Below are 19,862 nucleotides of genomic sequence, written 5' to 3'. Positions count from 1 at the left end.
AACAGGTTAATTTTTGAAACTAAGGGACAATGGATTTAATGGATGTGTCATTTGCAAATATTTTATAGATACATGTTAATTTCAGACTTGCCTGTTATGGTGATTTAATTCCAGTATCAAGGTACAGATTCATCTCTTCTCTGATACTGTAGAGATTTCAATAATAGTTTGTCCAATTCTTGTTTTTACATTAATTTATAACATTTCGGTGGTTACCACAAGCCAGCGCAGGACTGGACACTTCTTTTTTCTACTTTGTTCTTTCTTTTCATCTCTTTCTTTATACTGTTCTGCTCCCAGTTCTGACAATAGAGTTGTAGATTGACCCCATTTCTCCTCTTGCCCCAAATTTTCTTTGAATGCTTCCTTTGATGTGTTCAGACTAAAATTGCCAGATCTCTGTCTCCCAGCAAGGGCTTATCATTTTTGCAGTGTTTCTCCACTAGTAGGTTGAGAGCCATTAGTAGTTCCTTTGCAACAGTTCAAAAGATGGTATGTTAATTATTATTTGGAAACAAAGATAGGGCACTGTGTTGAGAAATGGGAACTTAGGCAGGAATGGAAGATTTTTAAATGCTTCAGTGGCAAGAGGTCGTATTATTATTGCTACTAAGATATGTGGTTTTGTTTTAATTGGCTGTGTTTACAATGTGCTTTTTCTTAAAAATGCATTTTTCCTAGTTTCCCCCAATCATTGCTTATCTCACATCCACAAATATTCATGCTTCCTGTGTATAATATGTACATTTGCTCTGTTTCAAACATACTCACACTCAAAGTTTATTTCACATGGGACATCAGGAAAACAAAGCCACATTAGTCTGACATTTTTTTCTGAGTTTAAGTTTCATTAAAATAAGTTCATTGTAAGTTCAGCTCTCTAGTCTTCCCCTTCAGTGTAAATTTTTTTTTCTGTTATTTGTTATAATAGAAGTTTGGATTTTGAGTTCATTCTATTATCTGTAACTTTAATCTTTTGGAGTTATTTTGTCTGTTGGAAAATGGTACCGTACATTGTTGAGAAAACCATTAAATACATGTTTTGAACATGAGCAAAATACAGGAAACAACATCTATTTCTGATTAAAGTACAGCAGAGAGTTTAATCCTTTACCCAAAATCACAGGTAAGACCTGTGTTAGGAGTTTATCTCAACCTGTGTTTTGTTTACCCTCAACCATTATATTGGAAGAACATATTTTTTAAGCAAAGTAAGGCCTACTTTTTTAGACAGGTGAGTTTTATCTAATATATTTTAAAGTATTTTTCAGCTCAGTGCCTAAAATATTAGTAAGATTTTAAGTTATTTCAAGAGGGATGAGAGATCTTTGGTCTATTTCAATGACAAACCTAGAGGCGTACTTTTGCAGTTGTACAATTCAGTTCCATGATGCCTACTAATGATTAGACTCTTTCTTTCTGTATCATGCAAGTCACTACTTTCATTGGGACCACTGACACATGGAGAACTTCAGTCAAAAACTCAATAACAAAGAAGTTTGTAACTTAAACACTGTGTATGAAACATTTGTGAAAGCCACATTTAAATCAATCAAAAATAATACTGTGCGGCCTATATAAGTCTATAACAATTTTTGCTTAAGTTTTAATTGTTGCAATTAATGAAAGCATAACAATTCTGACAGCTGTTTTGAAAAAAATAAAAAAAGATTATTTTTCTTCACAATAGAACATGATTGTAGAAGATGAACTAGCAGGATGATTTGAGAACGGTATATTAGTTTACAGTATCCAGGATTACCTATTTATTTGTTTTTTATACTTCTATTTTTATTAAGTTGAAAAGAAAGTAATTATTATTTAAAGCCAAATTACTGTATGTTATTACAAAATGATGACAGACATATCCATGTTGTTGTGGAATAGCATGAGAATAGATGATGCACAGAAACAGTACATTTTTCATATCCTGCTTTTAATCTCTGTAATGTATAGGCTCAGTCATCTACATTGAGTTTTTTTTCAACAGTCTGTGATCTGACTGGAAAATCTGATGAAATACACTTAATAAAATCTTTTTATGGGTTGAAGCTTTCTTTGATAAACAATAGTTTGTTTCACAAAGCTTACCTTGGTAAACTTTTGACTTAAGACTTTATGAGAAAGTAAAAATTGTTCCACAGATCGTAAAAAATACAGAATATTAAATGGGCTTTTACTCCTTGTGTAGGCTAGTCTCAAGCCTAAGCCACTGTTAATTGGGAAGAACAGTTTTCATGGTATGATTGATCATACCAAGTGTAGATCTTTCTATCTGAACAAGTCTTCTGAGGATCCTCTTATACTCAACAGGAACTTCTAGAGGAAGATTTGTATCCTCCCATATCCTCCTGATGTCTGTAATAGTTTAGATGGATTAGCACCTTAAAATGCTGTGTGTTTCTCTCCGCTAGCTATAGAAAGAGCCCAGTGGGACAAGCCCAGGAGCTTATTTTGGCATTTCTGTGCAGGGATGTAGTCGATGGAGCTTTTGCACTAGCATCATTAAGTGATGGCCAGCCTGATGGAGCAAATGAGGAGATGGGGAAAGGAATTGGCACCTAAAACTGCTTAACAGAGATTTCTTCTGTCAGGAATGTTGATGGAAATGAACTTTTGGGGATGAACTGTGATTCTGAGATATAGTGTGCTTTATCATGGCTGCTGAAACACTCTAACCCATTCTTCCAAAACATTTCAATTTTTCTCGATCTAGACTATTGCCAGTTTAGAATATACAACACTCCACTTCTTTTTATTTTTAGGAAAATAGTATCAGGACTCTCATATAATACATTTCCTAATGTGTATGCTAGAATAAAAAGTGAAGTACAACTATTCATTAAAACTGTAATTAAATACATTGCAGAAGAAAAATAAACGACTATACCTCAAAAATGTGTATCATGATGTTCAAAGCTAAATGAATAGAGTAAGTCTGACAAACTGAATAATCAAACAGCTATGCAGAGTTCTGTATACATTCTGGTACCTCCACATTGTATTACTTCAATGTTTCAGTTAATGACTGAGCCACTGGTAAGAAAAATATGTATAGATAAATGTATATAAATAAGTGTATGGATAGTTTTCCTTTTGAAGAATTCAGATTAGCATCTAGTGCGAAGAGTTTGCCCTAAATTTCTGTATCATATCAACAGTTGTGTAAAAAAAAAAAAATATATATATATATATATATATATATAAGTATGATAAAGACGTATTATTTTTTTTTCTGCACTTACTTTCAATCCATTCAGAGAATATCTATGAAACGTTAATCTTAGAAGTCTTCCGACTTGGGGGTTTTCCCATTGTGATGTCACAAATGATCAGATTTGATTGTTATGATGGAACCACGAAGGAGTTGAGCACTAATTGTTAGAACATGTCTGTGTTTAAAAAAAAATTAGGCCAATGATTGTAACCATGCTGTTAATATCATTTGTTGTTCAGAGCATGTTTCAGCTGTGGGAATCAGGTATACTTTTTTGATTAAAAATGCCTAAACAATCTGTAGATTTTCTCTGCAGAATTTTCTGACCTGTAAATGAAAGCATTGAGTGGGAAGGGTTAATTGTATAGTAAGCCTCATATTCAAACCTTTCTCTTATATGAAATATATGTCATGCTAGCAAATATTCTATTGTCAGTTCAAATAGAACACAAACTAAAATGAGATAATTGGGAAGGTGCCCATAAAGTCAGCTTGAATATTTTATCACAAGTATATGTGAGATAATATTTGTTTTAAAAAGATTCTATGGCACTGTAAACTCAGTCTCATTAGAGACTGCATTTAAAAGGCTTATAAAGTTACTCATTAATGTTATCTTGTTGTATCTCCACAGCTTTTTCATTAAAGAAAATTCAGCAGAAAGCATTTTCTCCTGATAGCAGGAACCAATTTGCAATAAATGTTCTGGAAACCACTAGGGAAGCCATTACTGAAGTCTAATAAAAACAGACAAGCGTAACTTGTTCTATATTTTTGTTTCAATCACATACAGATGAGACCCCGCTCTCCACACCAACCGCAAGAGACAGCCTTGACAAACTTTCTCTAACTGGGCATGGGCAACCACTACCTCCAGGTTTTCCATCTCCTTTTCTATTCCCTGATGGATTGTCCTCCATAGAGACCCTTCTGACTAACATCCAGGTAGGCCTTTCTTTAGATCAGCTTAAAGGAATGGAGAGGTGCCAGTTGTTCAGATTTGTCTAAATTAATACAACCATTTCAGCTTAATCAGTTCATAAGATTATTTGGATCAACTAATTTGCTGAAACTTTCTAGTAATTTGGGATTTAAGGAAGCCACAACAAATGAACGAATTTAGTATCTGTCAGTTACAAGTACATAAAAAAAATAGATCGTGTATTAAACCACAGCAGAGAATTTGATGCAAATGGCATCAGGGTGTTTAATAACATTTGTCTTAAATGTTCTTTTTATTACAGGCTAATGAAATGTATCTTACTATTTAGGTATATCTCATTTACTAAGCAGAGAAACAGTTCTTTAATAAATAGTTATTTCAAATTGCTGGAGTGCCAAGGTGGAAATGATATTTAAAGCTATCTGAAATGTGTCTCCCATAAAAGCATTCGCAAAAGGCACTTCTCTTATAAGTGTGCTCATTTCACTTAAAGTACTGTCTTCAAAGAATAGACTTCAAAGGGTATTACCAAATTTTCTGCAGATTTCCTATTCAGTAGTCAGAATGTCTATTGTGTGTGTAGTACAGCCTGACTCAAATATTCAAGGTATACACTTGCCAAGATGTTAGTGTTTAATATTAGAATGAAGATATTTTTCCCCACAAATTCAGTGATCATGTGTTCTCCAGATGCAGTTTTTGCAACAGTATGTTGCATAAATAAGCTAAATGTTAGTGCAGGAAATAATGCAGCCATATTGTACTCATTATATACAACCTTAGTTTGTGCAGCTTGTAATTTCCAGCATATTTTTTTTTCCTGCAAATGTGTTAAAGGAATTCTATTAATTCAGCAAGCATTATACAAAGTAGGGACAAAACCTTTTTCTTTTACTTTCTTAAGCAAACTCATTCAAGTTTATGGCACTTTGGACTTGTTTTATGAAAAGTATACAGGATCCCTTTATTAGTGATGTTGGAGTTCTAACAATGAAAAAAGATAAAATAAAACTGCTATTTAAAAATTGTGTTGTTATATCTGCCTCGTTCAAAAAAACATAATTGTAATGTTTTTTTTGCTTGTGTCGGTTTTTCTTCCAGTAGTTGTAACTTTTTGATCCTATATGCATGAATTTTAAAATGAGGTAATTTTGCAACATTTAGCATTCTTCTAACAGGCCAGCTGCAATTTATAAAGAATATTTTTATTCAAAGGTAGAATAAAAGTTAATAAAATATCTAATGTTTTAGCTGTGCATGCATGTACAGGAAAGTTCCTAGTAATTTTTTTGACAAATGTGTGCAGTCAATGTCTCTAGACAGCAACTTAATGAGCAAGGCATTCAGCATCAACAGGTTAGCTAATCTCGTGATTGAATATGAGAGTGCTGCATGACTTCAGGATAAATGACTAGGATTAATTTGCCAAGAATGCATTCAGTGTTGTCTTACAGAAAAAGTGAACATGAAATTCGGTCATTGCTTTCATTGCTTTTTTTTTATTATTACTTTTTAAAACTAATCTTATGTGTTGAAGTGATAAAATAAGAGTCAAGATCATATAGAAACCAGAGACTTCTTTATGCTTTTTTTCATTGTGTTTTTCTACTTACTGCTTCTTACTTTGAGGTTCCACATCATGACAAATGACCTATCAGGGTAAAGAGGTTGCATGTAAAACCCTTTGGATTTTTTGAGTATGTCTCTGTGTCTCACTGTATTATTTCCACAGATCTCTGGGAGTCCTTTCACATACCATAAAGGCATGGGATTTTTTTTTTTGATTTTTTTTTACATTTAATCTCTACCACCACTATATAATAACAGACTTTGCTCTATCTATCTATCTATCTATCTATCTATCTATCTATCTATCTATCTATCCATCCATCCATCCATCCATCCATCCATCCATCCATCTATCTATATTTAGCTAGCTTTTTTTTCCCACCTTTGTAAAAAATGTTAAGCATTCTCTTTAAAACAATACAGCCTATTACAATAACCTGTGCACAGTGGCAGTTTCTCTACTCAGTGACATTTAAACAGTGTTTTCAATATTCAGTGTTTATTGTAATGAAATGACTACCACAGATATATAAGTGAACTATGTCCTGACACTTTCATAACAGAAATACAGGTACTAGTTCAAAATTCTTAACAGGATTTCTGAAACAGGGAAATTTTGTAGTGTGGTCACTGTTTCCAGTATAGTTCGTGATTTTGTAAGCACCACCTGAAATCCGTGATGCTTTAGTACATGAGTCAGGACCATTGTTATTGAGTAAATTTTCTTTTATTCTCCTTTAGTCCAGGCACTTCTTGCTTCCTTTTCAGTATGGAAATATAAATTGCAAAGAGAAGCATCAATCTTCCTGAAAGCAGATTGAACTTTCTAGAAAAGATCATTTTGCCTACAGTTTGTTCCCTGCCTCCAATGTTGAGGTTCTTTTGAACAAGAGAACAGCAAAAAACTAGCCAAAGACTGAATGTGTTATTTTGCTGTTCTCTTTTTCCAAGCATCACACATGACCAAAATGCAGATGTGTCACAGGACAGGTATAAGCCTGCCTGTGAAATGCAAGTGTACATCTTCCTTAGGTCATAAGACTGGGGTACATACATGACCTGCCAACATGCTGTGATGGAGAATGCCTATATTCTAGGAATATGAAGGCCATATTATTACATAGGCAAGCAATCTCTGACTACACAAATGTGTGAGAATTTGATGGTGTTGTGATCCGCTGTACTGATTCAACTATGTGCATAAAATAGAACCTGTTTGCCTCCAGAAGAGTATGTAGAACAAAGTTTGATAGAACAAAGTTCTCAGCTACAGAGCACTGTTTTTCAACATAATAACTGCAAATAACTACACATTTCTACCTGTGATGAACAGTATCCTGCATGCCATGCCCATCAAAACCTGCACCAGCAGGGGTAACCCTCTGTCACTGTCTTCAGTGCTGAAATGCACCACCCACCACCCCTCTTTGCTCACATCCACTATTTGGTCTCCATAAGTGTTCAACAAGAGTCAGTGAATGCCAATATGTGCCATTTTTCCACATGGAGGAATTGAATGACACCCCTTTGCTTCATATGCACTTCCATGTCAGATGCAGTTTTGTCAGTCTGCCCTTCTGCTGCTGTCTGTCAGATGGAAACATCATGTAACAGAACATTGGTGTTCCCATATTGGTTCTGCCTTTACTGCCAAGACCAGCATCTGTCTCTGATGTCATAGGCCAACATAATAAAACAGGAGGCATTACTTTTGGAGCAGCCTTCATGAAGTATGTAATAATAGTTAATGTATGTAAGTAACAAAACTTATTTTAATTGCCAACATTTTTATTAAAACAGTAATAAAAGAGAGCAATAAAATTATGAACCAGTGGGATATGCAGCCAGTGTTAAACTAATGCATCAGGCCGATTCAGTGGCAGTGGTTCCAATTCTGAGTGAGTTCTTAAGATCCATATTAGAGATTTTTTATGAAATTTTACTCTTTTGTGCTTCATTTCTGACAATACTTGTCCACAAATGTACGAACTGCCAAAAGCAATGACATGAATAAAGCATGACTGTGGAGTGAGAGATGTTTTTCTCTTATAAGTCTCGTGAACAGACGATCAGAATTTTGAGTGGAATATCTGCAAATCTATACATCCCAATATCTGCAAATCTATACATTCCACTTGAAAAATGTATTGTCAGATGAAATTGGAGTTGCAAATATTCCAAAAATTTGGTGGGTTTTCTGACGATCTTGAAATATATTCTCAAGTTCCTTTACCATAACAGAAAGCAAATCTACATGTTTTATTTTTATTTTGCTTTTTTCTGGACTGTGTTTAGCCATTATATCAAAATGCATACAATTGTTTGCCATATCTTGAGCTGGCACTGCACCGTGCCCTCCCTGTGCCCTGGTTTCAGCTCAGACAGTGCTAATAGCGTACTTATCGTTTGGTTGTTGCCAAGACATGGATGCTTGCCCAGGGCCAGGCAGGGCTGCTCAGTGGGACAGAGCTGCCACCACAATGGTATGGGTCAGGGGAGGCCACAGGATGTCATGGGCTGGGCCATGGGTTGACATGCTTGCCCCAGTAATCTGTAATTAGCCTAATGGTAGTCAAGCCAATTTGCTATTTTCCTTTTTAATATCATAGATATTTTCTTCTTCCTTCTCCGTAGATGGTTTAAACTACAAATCCCATATAGCTGTTCAGTAACTCCCCTTGTGGCAGTGAGATGGGAGAGAAAATTGAAAAGAGGACAAGAACTCACGGATTAAGATAAGGACAGTTAAAAAGAAAGAAAGAAAAAAAGCAGAAAAAAAAAAAAAAGGATAAAAACAGTAACAACAAAAACGATATACAGAGCGTGTGATGCACAGTGCACCTTCTCAGCCTGTCCTCAAACAGTGGAGGCACCTGCAGCCAAGTCCCCCAGTTTTGTTGTTCAGCATTTCAGAATGACATCATAGAGTATGGAATATCCCTTTGGGCACTGTAGTTCATCTTTCCTAGTTCTGTTCCCTCCCAGCTCTATGTGCCTCCTCCCAGGTATGTAGGCAGTTCCTGAAGCTGAAAAGTCCTTGGCTCTGTGTAAGCATTGCTCTGCAACAACTTAGATGTCATTGTGTTATCAACATATCTGAATGCAAAACAGAATTATACCAGCTACGCTCAAGAAAATTAACTCTATCCCAGTTGAAACCAGAACTTGATAACTATTTAATGAAAACAAAAGAAAACAAAACAAAATACCATCAACAGAAAAACTTTAACAATAAACTACGTTTAATTATTTGTATATTTGAAGAAGATTTAATAAAAAAATATGGAGTCTGGAGCAAGCAAGGTTAAATATTTCTGGGATCTACTCAGATATAAATAATTAACTAACAAAATATGATTAAATACACAAATAAAACAAATGGGATGGGGGCCATATTTTCTTATTCAGCTGCATATCTGCACATTTTAGAGGAAGAGAAAATAAATTGCCCCAGAGAACTTAAAACAAGTGATATGTCCATTCCTTCCCATTGTATATTTGTTAATTTCTTACAGATTAAAATCTGTACATCTGTGTACAGCTTTAGAGAGGATAAAGTTTGGTGGAAGGTGGATCACAGCAAAATGCTATGTGGGTACAAGTAAGAAGGCTGAAGATGTTTCCATATCTTTCACATAAATTCACCTTTTGAAGTCATGACCCAGTTATGCCAAAATATGTTATAGTCATGGCCTTTTATGATACTACAACATTCCTGGATAATAGTAATGTTATTTTAAGCTTTTAGAGTCTAAATATTTACTGACCTCGGGCTGATTTTCTTTTAATAACTAAGCAATTAATTAATTGCACCAATACTTACATTTTTCCATTGACACAATCTTACTGCTAAGTAATTTTTAAAGAAAAATGTAAAATAGACTACAAGTATCCCACTGATGTTAATAAAAGAAATGTATGATTGCACACAAAATTCCCACATGAAAACAAACAGAACAACTGGCTTTATTGCTGTGAGTCTCCTGTGCTGTTGCCATCTATGACTAAATACACAGGGGGAAAATAGGACAAACATTGGGTAAAGTAAAAATCGCATTTGTGTGCTTTGTATTATTCAATTTGTCTCCTGCTAAAATTAAAGAGAAAATTATTTTTTCACAGAAAGTATTGCTGAACAATATCAAAGTCTTACCTATGATCAAGGTTTCCAATCTGAGATATTACAAAAATCTCTTTCTAGAGTCATCTGCAGTGCTGATCACGATCTGTTAAATTACGTATGTTACTAAGTTAGTATTCCGATTCAAATTGCAAATATTCAGAATTTAACCTGTGAAGGTTAATACAAATAGTTTATATACAGTTGTTTTTTATTTCCTCGATAATGAGAGCATAAAGACAGTGTCTTCTAGAGACTAGTAAGTCCTAGATTAACTAGTAAGGCCATTTTTAAGTCACAAATAGCCATGTATTAAGAGTGATACTCATAACCCACAGTAGTTGCTGGAATAAGAAAGAGCTTTCTAAATATTTTCCTCCTATTTCAAAATAGGCAACACATGATTGTATTTATTTATTCAATAGTTATGTATAACACTGGTTTTAAGATAGAGAAACATTTAATTTGATTGGTAGTATGCCCTAATAAGATCGAATTTTTAAAGAATATTAGAGATAACTATTAGTCAGTGAATGGGAAGAACCACTGACCATATGTCAAATTACTTTTTTTATTTTGAATATTTCTAGAGAACGATTAGTGGAAAATGCTAAACAAGTAAACAAAGAAAACAAACAAAAAAAAATCAGAATAGTCTCTAAATTTCCACAGAAAAATGTCAATGTTTTATATTACACTGAAATTAAATACATGTATGTATATAATCAGCGACACAAACAGGAAGAATGGCATGCTATGTTTAAAGCCTAGCTCCTGATAGAGCCATACTGTATTAAAAACAAATCTGGAACCTGAGCATGTTCACTACAATTATCATTATCCAGCCTCCATAACATCTGACCTTCCCTAAAGGGAAATATTTTCCTTTTGTTAATGGCCTGTGTTGCACTGCATTTCCCATTGTCATTGGCAGCATATTGATTTAATATCAGGTTAGAGGATTAGCCATAGCAAATACAAGTTGGACATACTGTATTTTGTATAATCTTTTACAGATGATCCACTGGGAGAATTAATAGAATTTCATGCAACTCTGAAATTGCTATTCCTGTTCCAAAGGGCACTGATGATTTTTAGATGCTGTACTATTTAGTTGATTTTCTCAACCCCTCCTTCATCGAATATAGACAGATACTGAATGCTTCCAGTATTTTTTGCATTAGAGATGTCATTGGCAGCAACAGCACTTTTGCATATGCATCAGTTTGGCTCTAGTGCAGATTTTTTTCCACATTGGACGCCTACTGATGTGTACTGATTTAACTTCTAAAAATGAAACTTAATTTTGTGTAGCTTATAAGTACTCCCTAGTGTGTCTTGGCTCCAAAAAGCTAATATTTTTCAGACATAATCAGAAGCAATAGTTAATGTATTACCATTAGCTACGTTAGCAGAGGGTTTAAAAAAATGAAAGGTTGAAGGAGGAAGTATCGTGTAGAAATTCAATAGAAAATGTAATATGCTGTTAGCAGCTTCATACTATGCAGCAATTTTTCATATAAAATTACACGTCTGTGTTACACTAGAATTATTTTCCATGTTCATTCATGGATATTTAAAGAACACAAAAATATTTGTTAGCCAAGGACAATAATAGTTTAACAGTAATTTATTTTAAACTGCTACTGATAATACAACCAATCAACACATTAAGTGGTGCCAACATTGGCATCTTGCTAAATAATCTCTAGACTTTGCACTGAGAGTACATCTTTGAAAGATAAGTCAACAAGAGCAATCAGAGCAGAAAATTAGAATTTGGTATCTTTGAATTAAAATACAGCTAAACTAAAGTTTTAATTGGGGTGATCTAAAAGGGCACTTGACGTAATGATCTCTTTCATTTGTTACTAATTGTTTGTTCCTGATGAAGAAGAAACATGTACATGAATGTAGTTGAACTGAGTAAAAATGGCAGTTGTTTTAGCAGCTTGATTTAGATAAGATGGATTGCAAGAACTTGGGAAAAGTATTTGAATATTTGAAATTCTTTGTCAGTATGCTTTTAATGTACAAGTACACTGTATAATTTCCTTAAATCTGCTTTTTTTTTTTAATTTGTGATTTGGAGTAAGCATGTTCTAGTAAGATGAATTGGAGGAGATTAAAATATCCTAGACTTCAACCATAAACGAGAGTCAAGTATTGATATAATAATTCCTATCTGAATTTCTCAGTGTTTCAGAAGCATCCATCATAGAAAACATAATTTATGATAATTACAAGCATAGCAGAATGTAGAGGTGGTCAGTAGTTTAGGGTATGGACAGAGATCAGTGATGAGTGGTGTCCCCTAGTGGTCAGTGCTCTCGACTGATACTCTTTAATGTCTTATCAATGACATTGACAGTGGGATTGAGTGCACCATCAGCAAGTTTGCTGATGACATCAAGCTGTGGGGTGCAGTCAACAAACCAGATGGATGGGATGCCATCCAGAGGGATCTAAACAGGCATCCAGAGTGCATCCAGAGAATGTCCACAAAAGTGATCCAAGGGATCTGCACCTCTCCTATGAGGACACACTAAGAGAGCTGGGGCTATTTAACCTGGAGAAGAGAAGGCTGTGTGAGGTGACCTGATAGCAGCCTTTCAGTATCTCAATGAGAGCCACAGGAAAGAAGGGGACAGACTCTTTCATAGAATCATAGAATGGCCTGGGTTTAAAAGGATAAGATCGTCTTATTTTCAACTCCCCTGCCATGGGCAGGGTTGCCAACCACTACACCAGGCTGCCCAGAGCCACATCCAGACTTACCTTGAATACCACCAGAGATGGGACATCCACAACCATCCTGGGCAACCTGTTACAGTGCATCACCACCCTCAGTGAAAAACTTCGTCCTAACATCTGACCTAAATCTCACCTTAGTTTAAAACCATTCCCTCTTGCTCTACCACTAACAACTAATGTAAACAGTCATTCCTTGTCCTGTTTATATGCTCCTTTCAAGTATTGGAAGGCCACAATGAAGAGCCTTCTCTTCTCCAAGCTAAACAAGCCCAGTTTCCTCAGTCTTTTCACAAAATCACAAGATCACAGAATGGTAGGGGTTGGAAGAGAGCTCTAGAGATTATTGAGTCCAAGCCCCACTGCACTACTCAGCTTGGTGTCATCTGCAATCTTGCAGAGGGTGCACTCGATTCCATTGTCTATGTCATTGACAAAAGATGTTGAAGAACACCGGTCTGACCCTTGGGAAACACCACCTGTGACTGTCCTCCACTCAGACATAGAACCATTGAACATAACCCTTTGTGACCAGCCAATCAGTTCTTAAGCCATTGAAGAGTCCATCCTTCAAATCCATACCTGTCCAATTAAGAGAGAAGGATATGATGAGAGACCATGTCAAAGGCTTTGCAGAAGTCCAGGTAGATGACATTTGTCACCCTTCCCCTGTCAACCATTGCCGTCACTCCATCACAGAAGGTCATTTTTTAGCAGTGTCTGAAGCGACAGGACAAGGGGAAATGGCTTCAAGCTTAAAGAGAGTAGATTTAGGTTGAATATAACAAAGAAGTCTTTTACAGTGAGGGTGATGAAGCACTGAAACAGGTTGCCCAATGATGTGGTTGATGCCATCCTTGAAGTCTTTCCGGGTATGTCTGGATAAGGCTGTGGACAACCTGACCTAGCTGTGCATGTCCCATTTCATTGCTGGAAAGTTGGACTAGATGATCTTCAAAGGTCCATTCCAACTCTGAAGATTCAGTGATTCTATGAATCTTAGATGAGGATTTCAAGTGAACAGTAATGTTAAAAAAAATTGTAAAGATTTTACAGATGTTTTTAAGTGTATTTTTCTTTGCGTATGCCTTTGGAGCTTTGTATTTAGCTTTACGTGATTTTCTTCAGAAGTCGTCGAGGTGTAGCATTCAACATAAAATACCTTTGTGTTTTAGATATTCTGTTCTTTAAAAAAAAACTGCTAAGACTTTAATCATATTTGTAAGCACATTTTTTGAGTTACTGTTGCTTGATGTTTTCAAATACAGTCCCATACTTTTGTAGTGTGCATCATTTAAGTGACCGCATAGTCCTTGCAGTTGAAGTTTCAAGTTCTTTCAGCTGGTGTGGACTTCAATACACTGAAGTATAGTAGAACTGTGAAAAATTAAACTCTCAGTGAGACAACACGCAAGGCAACAATTTTGTTAAGAATGAGGATCAGGAATACTGAAAACAATGAACTTTGAAAAACAGACTTAAGACAAGGAAGGATGCAAATTTAAATTGTAGGCACTGACATTAGGAAGGCTAACAAGAGAAAGGTGCATTAGAACACTCAAGAAAGTTATCTTTTTCCTTTTTCAAGTATCATAATGCTGGTTTGTTGTTTTGGAGGATATTTAAAAAAAATGAAAAAACTTGTAACTCGGAATCTAATTTAGGAAATGAGCTTAAGTGATGAGGGAGTTTAGGAGTTGGAGATCATAATTATGTGTCTGTAGTATGCAGCTCTCAAACTGGGTCTTGCATATAAACTTTTTATCTTCTGGCTTTCTGAACATATCTGACAAAATCTTGAAGTCTGTCCTGTTGGCATTGTTTTGCTTCATATCAGCAAATCCCTGTTGGTTCAAAATAGACCTATGGTTGTCAGGAAACTTGCCTACGATGTAGAAATATTAGATAAATATCCATGCATGTTCATATATGCCTAGCCATGCTTAATTATCTGCTATATTATGATGTCTTCAAGTGGAAGAGATTCAGGTGTAGAACCAAAAACCTGATGGCCAAACTTCTGGAATGTGGAATTATTTTCTCTTTCTATACTTATTTCTTTCAACCCTACTTCCCCTCCTCTTTTTGTACTTTAGCTGAGTGTTGTAATTATCTAGTTATTTGTTATGCCAGGATCTGTCTGTTTACATGCAAAAAGAAGTAACTGTGGAATTAAAGTTCTCAAGAAAAAAAAAAAGAAAATAGACTGAGTAATAATTTCCTGATGCAATAAAAAAACAGATCAGTAATGTACTTCTTAGGACAGAAAGATTTTCCTGCTTTGTGAGTATCCTCTGCTTAACATCTTAATAACTTAATCTTACTCAGAAACAAAGTGGAATGTAGTAACAGTGAACAACAATAATTGTACTTAAGACTGAATTTACCATTCTTCAGGTGATAAATGAGACTGACAGTTAATCGTTGATAGGACAGCTCTTTGTTTTTGTCACTGGCATGTGGCTAATATAGGCTTGTTATCCTTTATCTTCTATGAAGATTAAACATCCCTGTAACTTTTTCATATTAGTCATATGCGTATTTGAAGCTGAGTTTGCATTTTCTGTGAGAACTTGACTCTGCTTTTTAAAGAATTTTGTCCACTTGTTAAAATTCACTCGAGGTTTTTTTTTTTTTTTTCACTTGAATTACCTGTTATAATATTCTTCAGACATTACAATATCCACCTTTTTTTCTGAACAGGGTCTACTAAAGGTTGCTATAGACAATGCCAGAGCTCAAGAGAAACAAGTCCAACTGGAAAAGACAGAGCTGAAGATGGAGCTCTTCAGGGAACGAGAACTGAGGGAAACACTTGAAAAACAATTGGCTGTGGAGCAGAAAAATAGAGGTATCTTTATAAAGCAAACATAAATGCCTTGTAATTTTTTTTCCTTATGAAACCTAATTTTGTTTCAAGCACTTGTGTTTCATCAAAACTTTTCTCAAACACTCATGTTATATCCAGGCTGACTGGACAGGAAGGAAGTTTTGCAGTCTGCCTGATCCTAACTTTGCATAGGATCTGCATGAGATTTAGTACAAACACCTTCATTTTTTCTGCATTTGTCATGAATGTAACTTATTACAACATATCAGTAATACACAGTGCAAATGTAAACATAAAAGGAGCAGATATCAACTTTGGCAGGTTGCAATCATTATGACAAAAAGATAGCTACTTAAAGCAAACACAACTTTATCAAATTTTAGTGTCGACAAGGACTTATGAATTTGTCTCTCTTCTTATGTGGCGAAATCATATACTGCACATTTAGGCAATCTGTAAATAATGAAATATAAAGTTAATAGAAATATATAAGCCCTGTATAATGCAGTTGGTCAAACTTGTTTGTAGAACAGACTGAGGTTCTCCTTGAAAAAGATCCCACTGTAAAGCATATGAATTGTTAAACATTTCTTAATGATTTCATGCATATATATATAATGAAGATAAAATACAACATTCTAAAATAATGATGGTAAAGCTAAGGCAGTTCACTATTAACTGTTTGCATTCCGTACATGTTTCTGTCTTGCTTTATAGCTCTCCTATTCTCACTGTATATGTATTGCCCTTCAAAAGTGTGTAATTACATTGCAAGGTCCAGATAACCTGCAGGTCTAGCTTGCTGCTTAACACAAACAGCAGACAAGGCAGATACATCTTTTTGCAGGGCTGGAGTTGTCTTCTTGTCCAGCTTAGCTTTCTGTAAGTCATTTAAAAAAGGAACCCCAAGTACTCTAGTATTTACAACCAGTATCATTATTCCTTTGAATAAAATTCTACCTGTAAGTAAGCAGTGTAATCCTATTTCATGCCTTGACCTTTTAAAAGGCAGGATAATGTTATTTTTCCTTTTTAAACATAAGAACAATTATCAAAACTGTGTAATGAATCATCTCTTTGTCCAAAAATGACCCATTTTGTCAGTACAATCACAATAGAGTACACTTTTAAATAAGTTTTCTAAAATGGTTCATTTCTTCACATCCTTGTCAAGCTCCGTCTGATAATCCCTCAATCGTGCATCCCTTTTTTAGAGTTAAGCAACAATACCCACAACAGAAAAGGCATGGTGAGGTCTGATCTGACTTTGAGTTTTGCCATGTAGAAATTAAGCATATCGTTCAAGCTAATAACGTAAGTTCCCTTCTTTTCAAGAAAGTGATGCCTACGTCCTGTTCTGAGACAGGTAGGTGAGGTCAGTTACGCTGTGAATAACTCTTTCTTCTCCTGTTAGCACTGAAAAGAATATCACTGACTAGGCTGGACTAGATGCATATACTTTCAGCAGGTAAAATTAGGCAAAATGCATTTTGCTCTAAGTTGTATTTCAAGAAAGAGCATGTGATAGTCCTTTATTTTGCTTAGGATAGTGAAATAATTGACAATGTTATTTTCTGCACTATGCATTATCTGCTTCTTTTATATGTCTCCTTCTAATGATGATACTGCTCTGGTAAAAGAGTCAAACCAAAGAGGAATGGATCTGAGCACTTAATAGTGTAATGCAGTAAAGCAAATGTAATGAGGGTGACTACCTCCACTAGTGGATGCTTCTGTACAAAATAAAGTAAAAAATAACATATTATTCTTTGCAATGAAGAAAGACTGGTAGGAGAGAAAAAAAATATGACACTGTAATTACTTTGAGAATTTATTCTTCAATTAAAGACAGAAATATACATAGGAGGCTTTGCCTTACATTAGTTTTAGTTGACATTAATTTTCCAAATAGCAAATGTCATCTCTGAAAGAAAGTCTCACATCTTAATGGAAGCATGAGCAAGATGGGAGAAGTGTACCACATCCCTATTAAGAGAGATTCTGTGAAAAAGATTGAAATCCCCTAAAAAAGTTACAGCATAGAAATATGTGCACACTATCATACACAGATCGAAGCCCATTAGGTAAATGAGATCTTCAGCATTTCACAACCTGTATCAATGTCTATCTTTTGCTAATCAAGTTAACACAAGTCAAGTATATTTACAGGCTGGATATCTGATTTTTTTAATAATTATTTTTTATTTTTGCCATACTGGGTAACATTAAATCCACTGCTGCTACTGTATGTTCTGCAGTGCTGCTTATTTACTGTATTGTTTCCTTCCTTCTTTGTAAATATTCCAATTAGTGATTCCTAAGGCTTTAGGATGTGTCTCATCAACCAGTGAAAGTAGGATAATCTCTCTTCTGTGAGCAGCTACACAGTAAGGGCTTGCTAATTCTGGCTCTGACTGCTGTAGTCACATCTACAATGTGTCAGCCATGATGACATTTTAATTCGGAAAGCAACATATGTTTCCTTCTCATTTATTGCAATCACTTTCAAAGTACTTATAATGAAAACATTAAAACGGTGCAATGATTCAAATTGTATTTAGTTTAGCCTTTGTATAGATACTAGCTGTTCTTTGATAGTATAGACAATATGCCTGAAAAGTCGTTTTACTATACAAAAGGAGAAGGAGCCAGAATTCTGAAGTCTTACATGTTAATGATGCTGCTATTCTCACTACAGGGATTGTGCTAATATATATTTTGTGTCTAAACAGTTCCGCATGGCAACACAAAAAAAGCATCTAAGACTATGCAGAAAGTACTTACTCTTAGCATATATATTAAATAGACATAATCATGATGGTTCCCTTAAAAAAATTCATTATTTGCATTCTGTGAAAGTTGAAGCTATGGCAGTGTATTGAAATTGGAGACTGTGAACTGGTGAACATGTATTTTTAATGTTTCCAGCATTTCTCCCTCAACCAGATACAACTGGTTACTTTGGAGAAGGTAAACAGGACAGATAAAACTTCATAGTCAAGAATAGTACCAAATATCTGGTTTTACTAATGGTAATTCTGTGGTTAGTGTAAAAATAACAGATTATCTAGGAAAGGATTATCCAGGAAGATCTTGCGGTAAATAAGCCTCTTATATGCATGTCTGTGAAAACTCTAAATGTAAAAAGGGTTGCAGTTTGGTTGGGTAAATAATGATGTGCACTACAGCTTTATATGATTTCTTTAGAAAATCACTTTCACTTTTATTGAGTAGTAAAAAATGTTCACATTACTCTTTTCCACTGGGGACATAACCTGTGATATGTTCCTTCATTAGGGAACATACAAGTTGTATTTTCTTTGTAATTTGGAAAGAACTTCTGGTGACATAAAAAAGAAAATCATGGATTTTCTTTAAGACAGATTTTTGTATCTTTCATTTACATCCTGTTCCTGTAAACATTTTTAATGTATAATATGAACAAGAAAAAGGGACAATATTTACTTTAGAAGTTAAGGCCTTCTGCACTGAATTTTTATTTCTTTCCTAATATTTTCCCTTACATTTGAGAAAGCAAAGTAATAATTAGTCAGTCTGGGGATCTGGCACTGTCCGATTGTTTCTAATATAATGGTTTTGGAATGAGTTCCAAGGTTTTCTAACTTACACTTTCACAAATCTTTTTCTGTTTATGAAAATAACTAGCATGGTATAGACAGTGGGTCTTTAAATATCTACATGTCAATCCAGCAAATTTTAAGTAGTTTAAATTGATAGTGTGTAATTACGCAATTTATATGAACTGTTGGCAGTTGTACGATTTCTTGGAACTCTTCATACATAATTGCATGGCCAAGTTTCAGATCTGAATTTGAGCACACTGTTTTTTGTCTTTCTAGCAATAATTCAGAAAAGGTTAAAGAAAGAAAAGAAAGCAAAGAGGAAATTGCAGGAAGCACTTGAATTTGAGACTAAACGACGGGAACAAGCAGAACAGACACTGAAACAAGCAGCTTCAACAGATAGTCTCAGGGTCCTAAATGGTAAGGAGACAGCTTTTGCTTCTGTGTCATTAATTTTCAATTTAAGCATCTAAAGAAGCTTGTTAGTATGAAATTTATAGCATGGTGGGAGGGGAAAAAAAAAGGAAAATCTCTCTTTTTTCCTTTGTTCAAGTGATGCCACTCTCTTTTTTGTTTTGTTACTTTATATAGCATGTGCAAATAAATTCACCAGAGAGAATGCCCCAACTGGGACAATTTTATATTACTAACTTGAGGAGTCATTTTTTTTCCTTCATCTTTTTCTTCCTACCTTTATGCTTGAAAAATCTATTGCTCATTAATCTCTCCTAGTCTAACAAAAAATTGTCCTAGCCTCTAGTCATTGTTCAGCATTAAAAAAAACTGACAAAGGTTGATTGTATTGTAATTCAGCTTTAGAGTAACAGGTTGTAAAAAGGGCTATAAGA

The 19,862-nt window shown here is 34.8% G+C and overlaps 1 protein-coding gene across 6 annotated transcripts in view; it reads left to right on the top strand.

Annotated features, from left to right (window-relative positions):
- The window catches only part of DACH1 (dachshund family transcription factor 1), a 347,790-nt gene that overhangs the window by 293,456 nt on the left and 34,472 nt on the right, over window positions 1-19,862 (top strand). For all 6 annotated transcript variants that reach the window (XM_065744032.1, XM_065744033.1, XM_065744031.1 and 3 more), the window contains 3 exons: window positions 4,011-4,162; window positions 15,304-15,451; window positions 19,291-19,434. In XM_065744032.1, coding sequence (XP_065600104.1) covers window positions 4,011-4,162; window positions 15,304-15,451; window positions 19,291-19,434 — 444 coding nt within the window. The remainder of the gene's footprint in view (window positions 1-4,010; window positions 4,163-15,303; window positions 15,452-19,290; window positions 19,435-19,862) is intronic.

This window comes from Cyrtonyx montezumae, unplaced genomic scaffold (assembly GCF_038088225.1).
Source record: "Cyrtonyx montezumae isolate F1298 unplaced genomic scaffold, pur_monq_1.0 scaffold_3, whole genome shotgun sequence".
Taxonomy (NCBI): Eukaryota; Metazoa; Chordata; class Aves; order Galliformes; family Odontophoridae; genus Cyrtonyx; species Cyrtonyx montezumae.
The sequence above is the reverse complement of the archived record's forward strand: the minus strand, read 5'-3'. Positions and strand labels throughout refer to the sequence as shown.